Source organism: Pipistrellus kuhlii, unplaced genomic scaffold (assembly GCF_014108245.1).
Source record: "Pipistrellus kuhlii isolate mPipKuh1 unplaced genomic scaffold, mPipKuh1.p scaffold_m20_p_3, whole genome shotgun sequence".
Classification (NCBI taxonomy): domain Eukaryota; kingdom Metazoa; phylum Chordata; class Mammalia; order Chiroptera; family Vespertilionidae; genus Pipistrellus; species Pipistrellus kuhlii.
In genome coordinates this window covers 97,196,227-97,213,614 of record NW_023425529.1, presented here as the reverse complement: position 1 = coordinate 97,213,614, position 17,388 = coordinate 97,196,227, and the positions used below count along the sequence as shown (strand labels likewise).

At 39.7% G+C, this 17,388-nt stretch overlaps 1 protein-coding gene across 27 annotated transcripts in view; it reads left to right on the top strand.

Annotated features, from left to right (window-relative positions):
• Positions 1 to 8,459: 8,459 nt before the first annotated feature.
• The window catches only part of SUPT20H (SPT20 homolog, SAGA complex component), a 55,716-nt gene continuing 46,787 nt past the window's right edge, over positions 8,460 to 17,388 (top strand). For 9 of the 27 annotated variants that reach the window (XR_004990897.2, XR_004990896.2, XM_036454967.2 and 6 more), the window contains exons 1-5: positions 8,617 to 8,787; positions 10,777 to 10,864; positions 13,687 to 13,722; positions 15,139 to 15,197; positions 15,476 to 15,542. Coding sequence is in view for 20 of the 27 variants with exons in the window: in XM_036454967.2 (XP_036310860.1) it covers positions 10,862 to 10,864; positions 13,687 to 13,722; positions 15,139 to 15,197; positions 15,476 to 15,542 (165 nt within the window). In the remaining 7 variants the exon portion in view is untranslated. The other 18 variants (XM_045588581.1, XM_045588580.1, XM_036454960.2 and 15 more) reach the window with 11 other exon arrangements.

The following is a 17,388-nucleotide window of genomic DNA, read 5'->3' as shown; positions in this document are numbered from 1 at the left end:
TTATGCTCTTGCCTCCTTTGTCAAATATTAATTGAGTATAATGGTTTGTGTCAATTTCTGGGTTCCTTGTTCTGTTCCATTGGTCTATATGTCTGCTCTTGTGCCAGTATCACACAGTTTTGAGAACCCTGTCTTTGTAATAAAGCTTGATATCTGGTATTGTGAGCCCTCCAACTTTGTTATTCTTTGGGGTCTTATTTTTTATTCCAGATGAATTTTTGGAGAGTTATTTGTATGTCTGTTAAATATGCCATTGGTATTTTAATGGGAATTGCAATGAATCTATGAATTTCTTTGGGTAGTATGGACATTTTAATGATGTTGATTCTACCAATATATGAGCACAGTATGTTATTACATTTGTTTATGTCGTCCTCTATCTCTTTTTTCAATGTGTTGTAGTTTTCTGAGTACAGGTCTTTTACTTCCTTAGTTAAATTTATTTCTAAGTATCTTAAATTTTTGTTGCAATGGTAAACAAGATTGGTTTTTCAGTTCTCTTTTTCTGAGTTCTTAATTGGTGTATTAAAATGCCATAGTTTCTGGGTGTTAATTTTGTGTCCTGCTACATTTCCAAATTCATTTACTTACTTCTAGTAGTTTTCTAATGGAGTCTTTTGGACTTTCTATGTACAATATCATGTCATCTGCAAATAACGACAGCTTTACTCATTTTTTTTTCCCAATTGGATGCTTTTCTTTCTTCTTCTTGTCTGAATACTCTGGCTAGCATTTCCAGTATTATATCAAACAAGAGTAGCGAAAGTGGACACCCCTGCCTTGTTCCTGTTCTTACGGTAAATGAATTAAGTTTTTGCCCATTGAGTATGATGTTGGCTGTAGGTTTGTCGTGTAAGGTTTTTATGTTGAGTATGATCCCTCTATTCCCACTTTTTGGAGAGTTTCTATCAAAAAGGGGTTTTAGATTTTGTCAAATGCTTTTCCTGCATCAATTGATATGACTGTGATTTTTACCTCTCAATTTGTTTGTATGATGTCTCACATTTATTGATTTACAGATATTGAACCATCCTTGCATCCCTGGAATAAATCCCACTTGATCATGGTGTATGATCTATCTAATGCACATGTGTCAAACACAAGGCCCGCGGGCCAAATCCGTCCCACCAGGCCTTGCAATGTGGCCCGCACCGCGCTGTCATCACTGCACTCCGCTGCGTTTCCATCACAGTGACAGTTTATGACTGTTCAGTAAACCATTCGGCCCGCGATTTAGGCTGGATTTTAGATTTTGGCCCCTTCTCTGATTGAGTTCGACACCCCTAATCTAATGTAATGCTGAATTCTATTTGCTAGAATTTTGTTGAGGATTTTAGCATCTATGGTCTTCAAGGATATTGGCCTGTAGGGTGTCTCCAACACAGAAGTTCTCCCAGCTTAGACACAGTTGATCCTCACAGCCAATTGGCCTGGATGTCAATTCCTCCCAGTGATACCAACAACAATCAAGACTTAACTACAACAAGACTGTGCACACAGCAAACAAATGGGTGCACCAGGAGTGTCCACGTCAGGTAACTGGAGAGTCTGAGTCAGTAGGAGCTATAGGACACCTAGCACACAAAGACACTCTATAAACTCAGGGAAGCAGTGAAAATGTGGAGACAAATAAATAGATCACAAATGAAAGAAATGGAGAAAAGTAAATGACTGGGTATAGAGTTCAAAACCATGGTTATAAGGTTCTTCAAGAATTTCTTAGAAAAGACTGATAAATTTGTGAAGACCCTTGAGGATATGAAAAAGGACTAACTAGAAACTAAACATTCACTGACTGAAATAAAAAATATTATACAAAGATCAAATGCAGACCAAAGGACCACAAGAATCAAGTCAAAGATTTGAAATACAAAAAGCAAAAAACACTCAACTGGAAAAGCAAAAAGCAAAAAGAATCCAAAAATATGAAGATAGTGTAAGGAACCTCTGGGACAATCTCAAGCGTACCAACATCAGAATTATGTGGGTGCTAGAAGAAGAGAGAGCGCAAGATACTGAAAACTTATTTGAAAAAATAATGACTGAAAACTCCCCCACCTGGTGAAAGAAATAGACTTACAAGTCCAGGAGGTACACAGTACCCCAAACAAAAGGAATCCAAAGAGGACCACACCAAGACACATCATGCTAATAGCAATAGAAAAAGAGAGAATATTAAAAGCAGCAAGGAAAAAACAGTTAGTTACCTACAAGAGATCACCCATATGACTGTAAGGTGATTTCTAAACAGAAACTATACAACCAGATGGGAGTGATAAGAAATATTCAAATTGATGAATAGCAAAAACCTTCAATCAAGATTACTCTACCTAGCAAAGCTATCATTCAGAATGGAAGATCAGATAAAGAGCTTTACAGATAAGAAAAAGCTAAACGAGTTCATCACCACCAAACTAGTATTAGATGAAATGCTGAAATGTATTCTTTAAGAAGAAAAAGAAGAAAAAGTTAAAGATAAAAATTATGAACAACAAATACATGTCTATCAACAAGTGAATCTAATGATCAAGTGAATAAAAAATCTGATGAACAGAATAAATTGGTGAATATAATAGAATCAGAGGCATAGAGAGTGTGGACTGGCAATTCTCAGGGGGAAAGGGGTGTGGGTCATGTGGGAAGGGATTGGAGAAAAAACATACACATATGGATGAGGACAGTGGGGGTGAGGGGTAAGTAAAGAGAATGGGGTGGGATTCGGGTGGAGAGGAGTTATGGGGGGGAAGGAACAACTGTAATAATCTGAATAATAAAGATTTATTAAATTAAAAAATATATATGTTTATATAATTATAATTTACACTAATAAAAGAGAAAGATGCAAATTGACCATACTTTCATGACGTCCACCACCCAATCGGGAGTGAGAATGCAAATTAACCAAACAATGATGAAGGGCTAATTTGCATATGCAGGCACCAAGCAGCCCATAGAGAGGCGGGATGCTTGCATTGTCACCATGGTGACGAATCAGGCATTCCACACTGTCCCAATCGCTCCAGACCTCTGGGCAGTGTGGGAAGATGGAATGGTGACTCTGGGCTGGAGTGAAGGCAGAAAGGCAGCTCCAGGCCTGAAGTGAAGGCAGTGCCAGCAGTCAGGGGAAGGAAGGCCCATTCTTGCATGAATCTTCATGCATTGGGCATCTAGTAATAATAATAATAGTGATAAATTTCCCCTTTCTTTAATCTACCTATGTATACATTCATCTAGTTTTGGAAAAGGAGAATAGAGTAGGGAGCAGATAGGCCTGAGTTTGGTGATTGAAAATAATTAAGGTATTAGTAGAAGAAGAAAACAAGATAGGAGAAGAAACACAAAACCATAAAATAAATAAATAAATAAATAAATAAAGCTAATGAATAATTAAAGAAGCAACAATAAGAAAAAAATATATATATATATATATTTATATATATATATATATTTATTTATATATATATTTATATATATAAAAAAAAATATATATATATATATAAGCCTATGTGACCAGCTGTCCCGCTGACCATCTGGTAGCTATGATTCACACTGACCACCAGGGGGCAGATGCTCAATGCAGGAGCTGCTAAGCAACAACAACTTTGCAGAATGCCCTCTCACACTCTGAGACCCCTTGAGAGATGTTGGACTGCTGGCTTCTGCCCGATTCCCATAGGCCAGGCCAAGGGACCCACCAGTGCACAAATCCATGCACTGGGTCTCTACAGTAGTAATAATAATAAAAATAATAAAATAAAAATTTAAGTAAAAGATTTTTAAAAAGTAAAGTACGACCGTTCGCTTGCTTCAGCTGAGTATTTAATGTCCCATGGGGGTTGGTCTAAGACCCATTTTCCATTGTTCTGCTGCAATGTCTCAGCTTCCTGCTATATAGTCAGCACCATGTTGAAGCTCCCAGAGATCCACTGCTCCTCTGTGTCAGATGCCACTGCCTTGGTTTCAGGCAGCCAGGACAAATCTGACCACTTTGTTTTTTGCTTGCATTGAGTCATATTTACACAGGCGTCTATTTTGACAATCCTCTAGGTCAGTGTTTCCCAACCTTCTCTCATGATGAGAATCACCTGGTGGAGTTGTTAAAACACAGATTCCTGAATCCCAACTAAGAAGTGCTAAACTAGAATTTTTGAGAACATATAGGTAAAATTGCATACCTTAGTGCTCTGTATATAAAATCTGTCTTAGAGCACTAGTTAAGTATACAATTTTACCTATATGTTCCCAAAAATTCTAGTTTAGCACTTCTTAGTTGGGATTCAGGAATCTGTGTTTTAACAACTCCACCAGGTGATTCTCATCATGAGAGAAGGTTGGGAAACACTGCTCTAGGTGTCAGTGTTTCCGTATTAGTTTCCTGGACCCTATTGCCCCTCAACCCATTTCTGGAGGGCTCCCTGGGGGTATTTCAAATCTTTGTTTCCCTATTGAACTCAAGGCTGTGTGTGGCTGTGCTGCTGGGAGGAGCCTAGTCTTCAGGAGAAAAATGTCTGTTCAGGATGGGAAGGATCATGTCCCAGACCTGGCTTGCTGATTGCCTCTCCCTATTTTATTCCCCAGCTTCCACAAAACCACATTCCCCTGCACTGCAGCCTAGGTGAGTGTTTGTAATTGGAAGATTTTGGGTTTAGCAGGTAAAAGCAAGGAAAATATAAAGACAGCAACTGCACCACTATGCATCTCTCCCCGCGTGCCCTCCCACCCCCACCTCTCAGCTCTGCACAGCTGGTGAAGTACACCAGTCTGCCTTTCTGCGAATAGCCTCCCATGGCTGTGGGATTAGATCTAGAGTTCCCCACTGCCAGAAGCCTAGGACACCCTTCCACAGGTGAGCGCTACAGGTGTCCACAATGTATGCACACTTGGTGCAGTGCAGTCTCACTCTGACACTATGTTCCCTGCTGTGCATGTTTCTCCCTCCAGCCAGGATTCCTGATCTCACCTCTCTCCAGGCAACCTCTAGTCTTTCTATCCACAGATTGTCTCTCCATCTGGGTTTAATTTGTCAATTCCGGGTGGATATTATTTGATTCAGCTGTTTCTCCTATTTGTTCCGTGAGAAGGCACTGGACCTTTCTGCCTATTAGGCTGCCATTTTGTCTCTCTCTAGACAAACTTCTTAGGAGCCCGTACCAGGGGAGGCTGGAGTCTCAGTGTCCGTGAGTTCACAGCCAGAAGGTGGTCCCTAGGCAATGCAGCTATAGGGTCCCAATAGGTATCTGAGGTCTCCCTGGGGGAAAGTGGGGGTTAGGTCCCAGTCACAGCCACCCTTCCCTTTGAGATGGCACATTCTCTGCAGCAAAGCCAGCTGCCCTGGGAGAGATTGCAGTGGTAGTCGAGGTTGCCTGGCTAGGGTAGCCTGGTCCACTATTATGCCCAGATTTCATGATCCCCAAGGACCACCAGTGAGCCGAGTCCGATGCAATAGCAGAAAGCCTGTATTCCATGCTAGCATGGGCTCTGTCTCACTTACACCAACCGCGGCATGGTGGAAGAGAGCGAGCTTCAACAGATCAAAGGGTTTTATAGGGTGGTGATGTCACTGCTTTGGCTGACCCTGATTGGTTGGGTGAGGGCTAGGGTCTGGTTACAAAATGGAGGATCAGGAGTTATCCCCCACCCTGCCCTTTCACCGCCAGTCCTCAACAGTCCTGCGGAATATAACTGTCCCTCAATCACATATACACACACACACCACATGTCCACACACTCCCCTTTCACTCTCTCTCACTCACACACTCTCTCACTGCTATCCTGTTGGGCACTATCTTCCATCTTCCTCTAGTTTTCTTTAATAGAATATACACAAAAGAGTTGACATACTCCTACACAAATGTTCATAGCAGCAATATTCACAATAGCTCAAAAGTGTAAACAATCCATATGTCCATGAATGAATAGATGAATGAAATTGTGGTATATACATATAGTGGAAATGCATATTAGCCATAAAAATGAATAAAATACTGAAACTTGCTACATGGTTGATGAATCTGTAAAACATTATGCTGAAACACAAAAAGGTCACATATTTCATTTATGTGAACTAACCAGATTAGGTAAACCCATAGAGTCTGAAAGGAATTGGTATTTGCTGGGGCCTGGAAGAGGAAAGAAAATAACTGTTTAATGGGGATGATAAATATAATTTAGAACTAGATAGAGTTGATAGTTATGCACCATTGTGAATGTACTTAATGCTACTGAATTGTAAAGTTCAAAATGTTTCATTTTACGTTCTGTGGATTTCACTTCAATAACATTTTTAAAAAGTTTATAACCCAACAAACAAAGTTATTTAAAGATGCAGAATTACAATAGTGCAACATATGCTTGTTATTCCGTTCCTGAATTTTAAAAACTGTTCGGTGAGGATCCCTCCTTCCCCCAAAACATTAAATTCATTGGCACTTGATATACTATCAAAGGCTACATGGCTTGGACTAGGAAATATAAGATCATATTCCCTTTCCATTGGATGGACTGGGCAACAAAAGCTAGTCCCAAGTATTTTCATCTTGGAAATTCTACAGGGCACCCTACACCTCAAATAACAGCCACATCCTACTGTTATAGAACAATGAAAAGCTAACAAAGTTCCAGGACTGTGGAACTTTTTTTTTTCTTCTCCTTTTTTGAGTCCAGCAAGGCTAGAGAACGATCAGATTCCTGAGTAGGGGATGCTGGGGCTTGAGAAAATGAATGCGACAGATACACAGATAGAAGGAAAAAGCTGAGGCAAGGTGGGACTACTGCCCTCTGATAGGAACAGGGACCCAGAGCCAATACAGGGTGTTTATTTTATACAGCAAAAAATAGGAAGTTTTACTAAAAGTCAGGATAAAGGAGATTATGTGCATTCTTGGGTGGACTATTCCTGTTGCTTGGCTGGATTTAAATAACAAAACCTACCCCCTGGCACGTGGGCTGAAGGTCAAGCTGACAACACTCCTGCCTCTGGCAAAGCATGTTTCCAGGACATGGCTTTGCCAGAGCCACTGGATTCAGCTGACAATAATTAAAGAAATGCCCATGTGCCTTCCCAGGCACTCTCTACACAGGACAAGTGGTATAGGGAAACTGAGGCAGGAAAATTAAACAAAGCCAAAAAAGTTTTGCAGGTTGTTTGTTGCAGGACCTTATCTTAAGGACAAAGTGTTAAAACTTCTCTTCACAGAAGAATGCAGAAGAGAAGGGAAAAGGGAAGGAGGAGAGGAGGAGGAATGTTATTATTTTTAGAGAGTGGAAGGGACCTGAGAGGGGAGAGGAGGGGAGGGGAGGAGAAGGGAGGGGAAGAGAGGGGAGAGGAGGGGAGAGGAGGAGAAGGGAGGGAAAGAGAGTGGAGAGGAGAGAAGGGGAGGAGAGGGGAGGAGAAGGGAGGGGAGGAGAGGGGAGAGGAGGGGAGGGGAGGAGAGGGGAAGGGAAGAGGGAGAAACATCAATGTGAGAGAGCCACACTGATTGTTTGCCTCCCGAATGCGTCCTGGCCTGGACCTGGTATCAAACCTGCAATTCAGGCACATGCCTTTGATCAGGATTGAGCATGGGACCCTTCTGCGCACCGGGCCTACACTCTAAGCATTAAAACAATATCAGCCAGGGTGAAACACGTAATTTAAATCACCCTAAAATCAAATAAAAGACAGAAGAGAGGAGGGAGGAGGGGGAGGAGTGCAGTCTTTTCTCACCCCACTATTTAAACAGAGAAGCCAACACTCAAGATTTAATTGTCAGGTACTTTAATTGGGAAAACCATAACAAAGAAAAGGGGAGACCTTCAGAGTTCATCTGTACCATGATATCTAACGGGAATTTAAAAAACCAAACCAACAGGGAATATAGCCAATAATATTATACTAACTAGGTCTGGTGCTGAATGGGTGCGGGATTTATTGGGATGATCACATAGTAAATTGTATATCTGGTCACTGGGATGTACAAAGAATAACAAAGTTTAAATTATTTTTAAAAGCCTTATAGACACAGGCAGAAACCCCACCCCACTCGCTCTTCAGAGGGGCTTATAGCCCATCTGCATTACATAAGCCAGATGTTTAGATTTGCTTGCCTCGCTTCTTTAATAAATGAGTATGATTTAATTTTTAAAAGTAAATTCAGTTTAAAACAACACAATCAGGGTCTCTCCTTTAAATTCATTTATAGGCGCATGACAAGAATTGAGGGGGAGACAGCCCTTTTCCTCTGACTCAAGGGACTGCCAGATAACACCTCTGGGAAGTCTGTGAAAGGTGCAGGTAACACTACCTGCACATTACGGATCAGACTAAGCCTGCAGGGCTAGGAATCAGGAAGAGCCAGGACGAGGACAGGGGTGGGGCTGTTAACAAAATCCTAGTAGCCACGCCCCCTGGCACCCACGCACCCAACCGCGCCCGTCCCATCGCCCGCCCCTCAGCTGCCGGATGGGAATGGAGGCACCGGAACAGGTCCCGGACCGGCCAGATGGAGGGCGTGCGCTGGTGGCGGCGAGGAGCGAATCCCCTTGCGAGTCCCAGCCGAGCGGGGTTCGGCCCTAGCCGTGGGCCACGGCCTGCGGGGTAGTCGCGCGAGAGCCGGTGGCCGAGGTCAGAGGTGAGCGAGCCGCTTCCGCTGTTACGTCACTTTCCGGAGGCCGGAAAAGGAAGACGGTGTGCCCAGTGACTCGGGCCAAGCTGAGCCAGCCACGGTCTAGGCGGCCACCTCCGTTTGACTTTCACGGTGCCCGAAGCACGCTCTTCATTTTAGTTTGACTTTTGGGTTCCAGTTACAGGTATTTTGAAGCGCAGTAATTTCGCGTAGCGCTTCTTTGGGGGCGGGTTTCTTGGTGTCCATATTGAATAAAGGCTGTTCCTTCGCTTTTGAGTTGCGGCGTATTGCAGGAAAAGCCTAAATTGTTACAAAAACTCGAGCAGTTGGAGGAAACTCGGATCCATCATAGAAATCGATGGAATCGATTGCGATGTGACAATTGTATTGATTACTGGTTCTCGCCATGGTTACCGGGAGTTCAGAAACGCTCTTGGTGAATAACTGCCCCTGGAAGCCATCCCCCGGAACCACCGTATGGGAAGGACTGTATTTCTCTGAATACAATACATGAAATATAAAATGCTTAGCAAGATTTTTCAACTGAAATTAAGTACAGTACGATGGTTTAATAACCATGATGTAAATTTACAGCAAAATTAAGAAAAAAGTGTGTTAATCTGAGCAGAATCGGGTATTTATTTTAAATGCTTTGCTTTTAAAAATTAAAAACAGGTGCTGGGTTGACTGGTCTGAAGGTTGTAAGATTTAATGGAGATAACCTAAAATTAAAAATTGATAGTGATCTGAATTCCACTAGTGTGACCTTGGGAAAGTCATTGGTTTTGAGTGCCTTATTCTGTAAAGACAATGACGACAATGGTTTTCTCACAGACTTCTAGTATGTATATCCAGTATAAAGTAAGAATGTTTGGTTTGTAAGTGATAGTAATTGGTTTTTGTCTGTAATAACTTAAATAATTTAAAGTCACTAAGCCTTTTTCACTCCATTCCCCCAGGTAGGGACAAGAGATCTAATTTTACACTTGATGTTAGCCAAAAGGCTGAGAAGCTATTAGAGATCTAATTTTAAAGCCATTACATTTGCCTTTATGTATAGTATTTAATCTTTAGATTCACTGGTCAAATTTTTCACCTTGACTTGAATTCATATTAAATCTATGAACTCTTGAAGAGTAGGATTAATGTCTTAATAATTTTTAATGATTATTCCTAATTTGGGTTGTTTTTTTCCCCCTCCATCTCCACCTCCTTCTTCTTGTCTCTTCCCCCCACCTCCCCAACACACACACACACACACACACTCACTTTTAATAAACCTAAACTGGCAAAACCTAAGCTTTGGGTTCACCAAAACAAGCCAAAAGAATTTTACATGGGAATACTATTTTCTGTCATTTGCAGATGTGCTTTTACTTCACCTATATAGACAGACAGACACGGATTACAAGGAATTAGGTAAAGAATTCGATTAAAAATAAGCCTTATTTATTTGGCATCACTTACAGAGTAGACATACACCATTTCTCTTTGAGGCAGAGAGGCTACAGCAGTGGGCTGGCTTTAACTCTGACAGCATCTTTGAATCACTTGGGGAGTTCCAAAAATGTTGATCCCTGGGCCCTACGCCAGACCAGGTAATGAAAATCACTGGAGGGGTGATACATGGGTATTCCATTTTTTAAAGCTCTCGGGGTTACTGTGTTTTGCAGCCAGAATGAGAACCCTTGTGTTAGAGAAATAAGATTCTTCAGAAGTGTATCCAGTTTGTTTCAGGGACTTAAGCTGCATCTGGAAAATGTAGCCTAGGGTATTTGGGGAAATTATCAACAGATATGATGAAGTGTATGATTTGTAAAGTGAACTGTAGAGCAACCAAGGCCAATGGGATGGTGGTTACTAGTAATCCAGAGGAACCAATGAGACCAGTAACAATGAACTTTTGTTTTTTTCTCTCCTGGATATTAAATATTTTTGAAGAAAGTGAGTAATAATTTAACTTGCAAATTGTATTTTGCCCTATCTAGTCAAAAGTATACTTTTCAATAGTGAATAGATCTAGATTGTGGCACATGAATTTCATTATTGCTGGTTATTAAAAAGCGTTTTAGGAAAACATATCTCAAATAATTTTTCTTCTTACTTACTAAATTATTATCATTTCTTTAATTAGCTTTATGTTAATGTGGGGGTTTTGTTTTTGCTTTTACAGTGCTATAAGTTTATCTTAAAGGCATGGTTTTCACCCTACTTCAACGCAGTTAAATTTACATTTTGGACCCCTATTTTATACCACAATGGTAAGCTACAACTCAGTCTGTTATTTATGTTTTAGATTGTTCTATTTCTTTATCTCCATAAAAATATCTATTATAGATACAGAAATCCTCTTGCAATCTGTTTAAGTTCTCTAACTGGGAAATTACTTAGTAACTACATGCAAAATTTTCTGCACAAAATAGGGGGCTCATCTCTCAATTCTGTGTTAAATTATCCAGGTTATACAGATAATCCACCTGTCTTTATCTTTATGAAACATTAAAATGTACTTCTATTTATCATAGACCAAATCATTGGCAAGGAGGATGGATATAAGTTTGATAGTTTTGGGGACTTCTCATATTTTAAAGTTTCTCCTAATTTAGATTAATTTTTTTTAAACAAACATAATGTGCTTTAAATAACATTTAAAACATCAATTTTAGTCTACTAATGGCACATTTCTGTTAACTGACTTACAGTCACTAAACACATATCGGGCTGGGCATTTAACTTTTGTAACTAAAAATTAAAGACAAAGGGGGAAAAAACACTTTTTAATGTTTTAAAGAAGTAGTAATATTTGACAGTATGAGAATAAATGAACACTGACCACCATGTTGAATTGCCTCAGAAAACATTTGTCTCTCTTCTCCTTTGGGATTTTGCCTCTCTACCCCTGCTCTATTAGAGATAAGTAGAGCAGTTGCAGTGAGGTTCACATCTTGCTTTATATATTATATTAGCTAATCATTTCTTTCTAAAGTATTTGAAGAAGGTAGTATATAAATTATGCTTGTATTTACATATGTAGGTATATCTTACTAAATTTTTTGAAGTTTTGATTTCAGAAGTGAAATATTTACTTGAGAAGATTTACTATTTAAATTGTCCTAGAGTGTATATTTAACTATGTTTATTATAATTCTTTTATATAAACTTTAAGGTTTTATAGCCAAATAATTTAAAAAAAACAAAAACCTTATGTATCTGTCAAGTGTATATATTCAGAATGTTTTTGTGCTGGAAAATGCTTTATACTCAGGAATGTCATCTTGCCCAGTTTTGTTGGGGATTTGAACCTCATAAGAGTTTTAAAATAAATTGCAAAACATTTATTTCAACTGAATCTTTTGAAAGTATATATTTCACTTATTACACTTTAGGTATTTGATGATGTGGATTGTTTTTTCTTGCAGTCTAAATTAAAAGGCCAGCTATTTTTGTAATCATCTGATTTCTTCATCCTTAGGACTAGGGTGGCAGGATCACTTAAACCTTTCCATGACTTCCGAAGCATGGCAATATTTATTCTTCCCTTTACCTTTTTGGGTTTTGGTGGATGCTGAGAGGTTTTACGCAATGCAACTTGGTAGATTGAATTGTTGGAGTCTACAAATAAAAGAGAAAATTTTAGATCCTTGTAAATAAAAAAAATGAAAGTTCTGTGCCTCTTAGTCATTAAAAATGACTGTCATTGTGAATGAAAAATACAATAACCCTGTGCCCAAACCACAAAACTAGGAATAGAAATCACTAGCAGTATATATGCTTAATTTTGTTTAAAGCCTAGTACTTTTTATTTTCTGTGTGTTCTTACAAAAGAAACTTTACAGATAGGAAAGACAGAAACTATTTTCTCATTTCTCCCTCTTGCCTTAAAATAAGGGTTTCCAAATAACAGATGAAGGATGGGAACCTACTAGTAGATCTTAAATTGTATATGTATTAATAATACTATATTTTATCAACTAGAAGATGCATTCATTCTCTTTTACATTTTAATATTACTGAATTGAAGATGAATCTACAATCAGTGACCTCTTACAATTATAACTGATAGCACATTTTTCTTAATGTTACCTACATTAATGATGTTTGCTTATAGTTGATGTTATCTTAAAGTCATTGAAACATGATAATTAGCCATTATTTAATTGCATTCTACTAGGCACTGACCTAAAAACATGTTAAAGAATCTCTGCCTTAATATATTGGGACTTTAAAAATAACAATATATATATATATATGACTTTCTAAGTTGATGATAGGTATCAACATAATAAGCACCCCCAATTTTCAGGATTCTTAGAAGATTAGAAGAGTAGTCTTTGCTTTACTTGAATTGCATACTTGATATCCAGTATATTTTACTGAATGGTGCTCTTAGAATGTTAAAGAAGCTAAAGTTTATAAAGTGGTAGTAGTTACTATCTCCAGCTCATTATCCTGTATTAGTCTCATGCCCTGGCCAAAGAAAGCTATTTTAGCATTTCTTATCTAATTTGTTATCATAATCAGGTGCCTAAGACTGTCAGAATTTTTTCTTTATAATATACTAGAGGCCTGGAACACAAATTCTTGCACAACTGGGGTCCCTTGGAATTGGTGTGGTCCCTCAGCCTGGCCGGCAATTGGAGTTGGCCAGCTTGGGGAAGGGGCTGCAGGAGATTGGCTGGCCAGCCCAATTGGGGCCATTGGAGCCCTGGGAGGTTGGCTGGCTGGGAGGAAGGGCTGTAGGAGGTTAACCAGCCTGCTTGATCAGGGCCAGCCTGCTGGCTAGGAGGAGGGACCATGAGAGTTTGGCTGTGGGAGTGCACTGACCACCAGAGGGCAGCTTCTGTGTTGAGTATCTGCCCCCTAGTGGTCAGTTCACATCATAGTGACTGGTCGACTTGTTTGGTTGGTCGCTTAGGCTTTTACATATATAGATATTGAGCATACAATGTGGAGAAAAGGAAATATATTAGACTTATTTTAGAAAATTAAACTTAAACACTTAATTACAAATGTTATGTGTATATTAAATTGTTTTTTGTGAAAATAGCTAATATTACCAAATGCACTATTTACTTTTTTACAGCAGCAAGCTTTAGAACTAGCTTTGGATCGTGCAGAGGTAAGACATCACTAAATTATATATTGAAATAGTATTGACATTAATTGACAAAACTCAGTTTTAAGAGATTTTGTTCTGATTGTCAGAGGAATACATTAATATCATTTTAGGGCAAGTATGCAAATTTTTCTGTAAATATATAAAAATACAGGGCAATGTTTGAATCAACTGTTACTTGAAGTTCTCAGTTAATAATGCTGCAGAATAAAAAATAAATAATACTTCATCCTTAGGAGTAGGTAGTAATCTGTATTTAAAAAACTTTATGGCTTACATATTAAATAATAATAGTTATTATTTAAATAATAATAGTTATTATTTAAATAATGACTATTATTTAAATGAACAGAATTTCTAAAATCATGTTTTTCTATTTTGATAAGTTTTCTGATTTCTCAGTTGAAGGGGGGGCAAAATAGCCAAAAAATTAAGTTATTGCAATTGGATATGCTCTGCATATTCTGAAGAACCATAAAATATATTGAGAATATTTCTGAGTTATGAAATCACATTTGCTTATAGAAGTGAAATATTGTGCTAAATTTTAGAGAAGTTTAAATTTCACTTACCTATAACACTAGAGACCCAGTGCATGAAATTCATGCATGGGGAGGGGGTGGTCCCTCAGCTTGGCCTGCGCCCCCTCCAATCCGGGACCCCTCTGGGGATGTCCAACTGCTTTTTGCAATCTGGGACCACTGGCTCCTAACCGCTTGCCTGCCTGCCTGATTGCCCTTAACCATCTCTGTCAGCCTGACTACCCCTAACAGCCTCTGCCTCGCCCCACACCTGGAACCCAGGATTCCTCCTCTAGCTGGATGCTGGCCCCCAGGACCCAGGCAAGCTTCACCCTGGTTGGCCTCAGCCGCAGGGAACTGTGGGATGGACGGCTTGTCCCTATCCCAGGGCACAGGTGATGGTGCTTGGGACTATGGGATGGATGGCTTGTCCCTCTCCCAGGCCACAAGCCCAGCCACTGGCGCCTAGGACCATGGGGAGTGCGGCTTGTCCCTTTCCTGGGCCACAGCCTGGCTTGTCCCCATTTCTCTATTGAGAACTCATTTGTGCCTGGCTGGTCCCCATTCCTCTCTCATAAGCTCATTTGTGTCTGGCTGGTCCCCATTCATCTCTTGTGAGCTCATTTGTGCCTGGCTGGTCCCAAATCCTCTTTCCCCAGTGTTGAATGTCTGAACCAGTACTAACAGCATGAGGGTGTGATGATCATTTGCATATTAGCTCTTTGTTATATAGGATATTTACAAGTTAAATCATTTTTTCTTATAATTTATTAGAACTCAGAAACTTAAGTGACTGAATAGCCTTTTTAGGATTACATGTGTTTTAAACATACTTAAAACAGAGTTAGTTCATTCACTAAGTAAAAGGCAAGCTATTTCATAAACTTTTCTTCTTTAGTATGTCATTGAAAGTGCCCGACAGAGACCTCCTAAAAGGAAATACTTATCTACTGGAAGGTATGAATACTTTATTAATTGATGACTTTAGACTCATTGAAATATGATGAGAGCCACCATTTATTGCATTCCAAATAGGCACTACTAGAGATGTTATATTATAGGTACTTGGCATTTATTAAAACTATCTTAGTTTATGTTAGCCATGTCCACTTCACCTCCAATCTTAAGGAATTTGGGTGGGGGAGGGATGAGAGAATTTGATAACATTTATTTTACAATGATACAATGATTATTATATTCACATTATTTTTTATATTGTCTTTATTAAATTTTAGAAAATCTGTATTTCAAAAACTTTATGACTTATATATTGAAGAATGTGAAAAAGAGCCTGAGGTTAAGGTAAATATACATTTTATATATTGTTACGGCTTTTGAAATGTAGAAGGTAAAAAAAATGTAACGGAAGAGGGTAATTTGAAAGAGTTACGTTTGAAGCAGATATTTATATTTTTGTAAATGAGCTAACATCTTTTCCAGTCAAATTCTAGCCAGTTTTACAGCTGACCCAGGGCTCCGGCTACAAGGTAGAGATCACATGCTTAGGTAGGAGATGAGAACAGTGTTTACTGAGTAACAGAATATCCCATTGGTAAGTCAGAAAAATATACTAATACTAGAGGCCTGATGCACGAAATTTGTGCATGGAGGGTGGGGAGTGTCCCTTAGCCCAACCTGCACCCTCATCAATCTTTGGACATCTCTCTCACAATTCAGGACTGCTGAATCTCAACCTTTTACCTGCCTGCCTGCTTGATTGCCTCTAACCACTTCTGCCTGCCAGCCTGATCACCCATAAACATTCCCCGGCCAGGTTGATCAATGACTAACTGCTCCTCTGCCAGCCTGATTGCCCCTAACTGCCCTCACCTGCAGGCCTGGTCACACTAACTGCTCTCCCTCTAGGCCTGGTCACCCCAACTGCCCTCTCCTGCTGGCCTGGTCACCCCTAACTACCTTCCCCGGCCAGCCTGGTCATCCCTAACTGCTGTCCCCTGCTGGCCTGGTTCCCCCCAACTGCCCTCTCCCTACCGTCCTGGTCACCCCCAACTGCCCTCCATTGCAGGCCTCATCCTCCTGCAACTGTCCTTCCATGCAGGCCTGATCGAAACCAACTGCCCTCCCTTGCAGGCCTGGTGCCTCCCAACTGCCCTCCCCTGCTGGCCAACTTGTGGTGGCCATCTTGTGTGTTGGAGTGATGTACAATTCGCATATTACTCTTTTATTAGATAGGATGTTGTGTAGGGCAAAAGTAGGTTTACAGTTTCAAGTAACAAAGTATTTTAAAAACATTTTTAATATATATATTTTTTATTGATTTCAGAAAGGAAGGGAGAGGGAGAGAGAGATAGAAACATCAGTGATAACAGGGAATCATTGATTGGCTGTCTCTTGCACATCCCCCACTGGAGATCAAGCCCTTGACCAGAATCGAACTGGGGACCCTTCAGTATGCAGGCCAACACTCTATTCATTGAGCCAAAACAGTTAGGGCCAGAGTTCATTCTTATGCATTATTACTTACTAACCGTATTATTTTCCATAAGAACAACTTTAAGTCTATTGCCCTATCCTGTGTATTCTTTTTTTTGTATGTATGTGTTGTGTGTGTGTGTGTGTGTGTGTGTGTATTTTTTTATTATTATTATTGATATCAGAGAGGAAGGGAGAGGGAGAGAGAAACATCAATGATGAGAGAGTATCATTGATCAGCTGCCTCCTGCACCTCCCTTACTGGTGATCAAGCCCTACTGCAAATGTGCCCTTGACTGGAATCGAACCTGGGACCCTTCAGTCCATAGGTCAACTCTATCCACTGAGCCAAACTGGTTAGGGCACACCCTGTATATTCTTTGTTTCTTTTCCCTTCTGAGAAAGCATTTGTAGACTGAAGATAGGAGGAAAGTAACCTGTTCATGGTGATTTGTACTGGAAAGTTAAAGCTAATATAGGGCATGCAGGAAAATCAGTTGTGGTAATAATAAGTGAATTTGGTCACAAAATTAGTTCATGGCCAGGTTAAATTAATTTTTTTTTATTTAACATAAAAATACGGGCAGTTGAAAGTAATAAAATTGATTTCCTGATAATTATTGTGCTGTTAAGTTGTAAGGACCTTAAAGGGCTCTTTGAGTTCTGTTATCTGTCCCTAATTTAAAAATGAATATCATTTACCATTTAGGTTAAA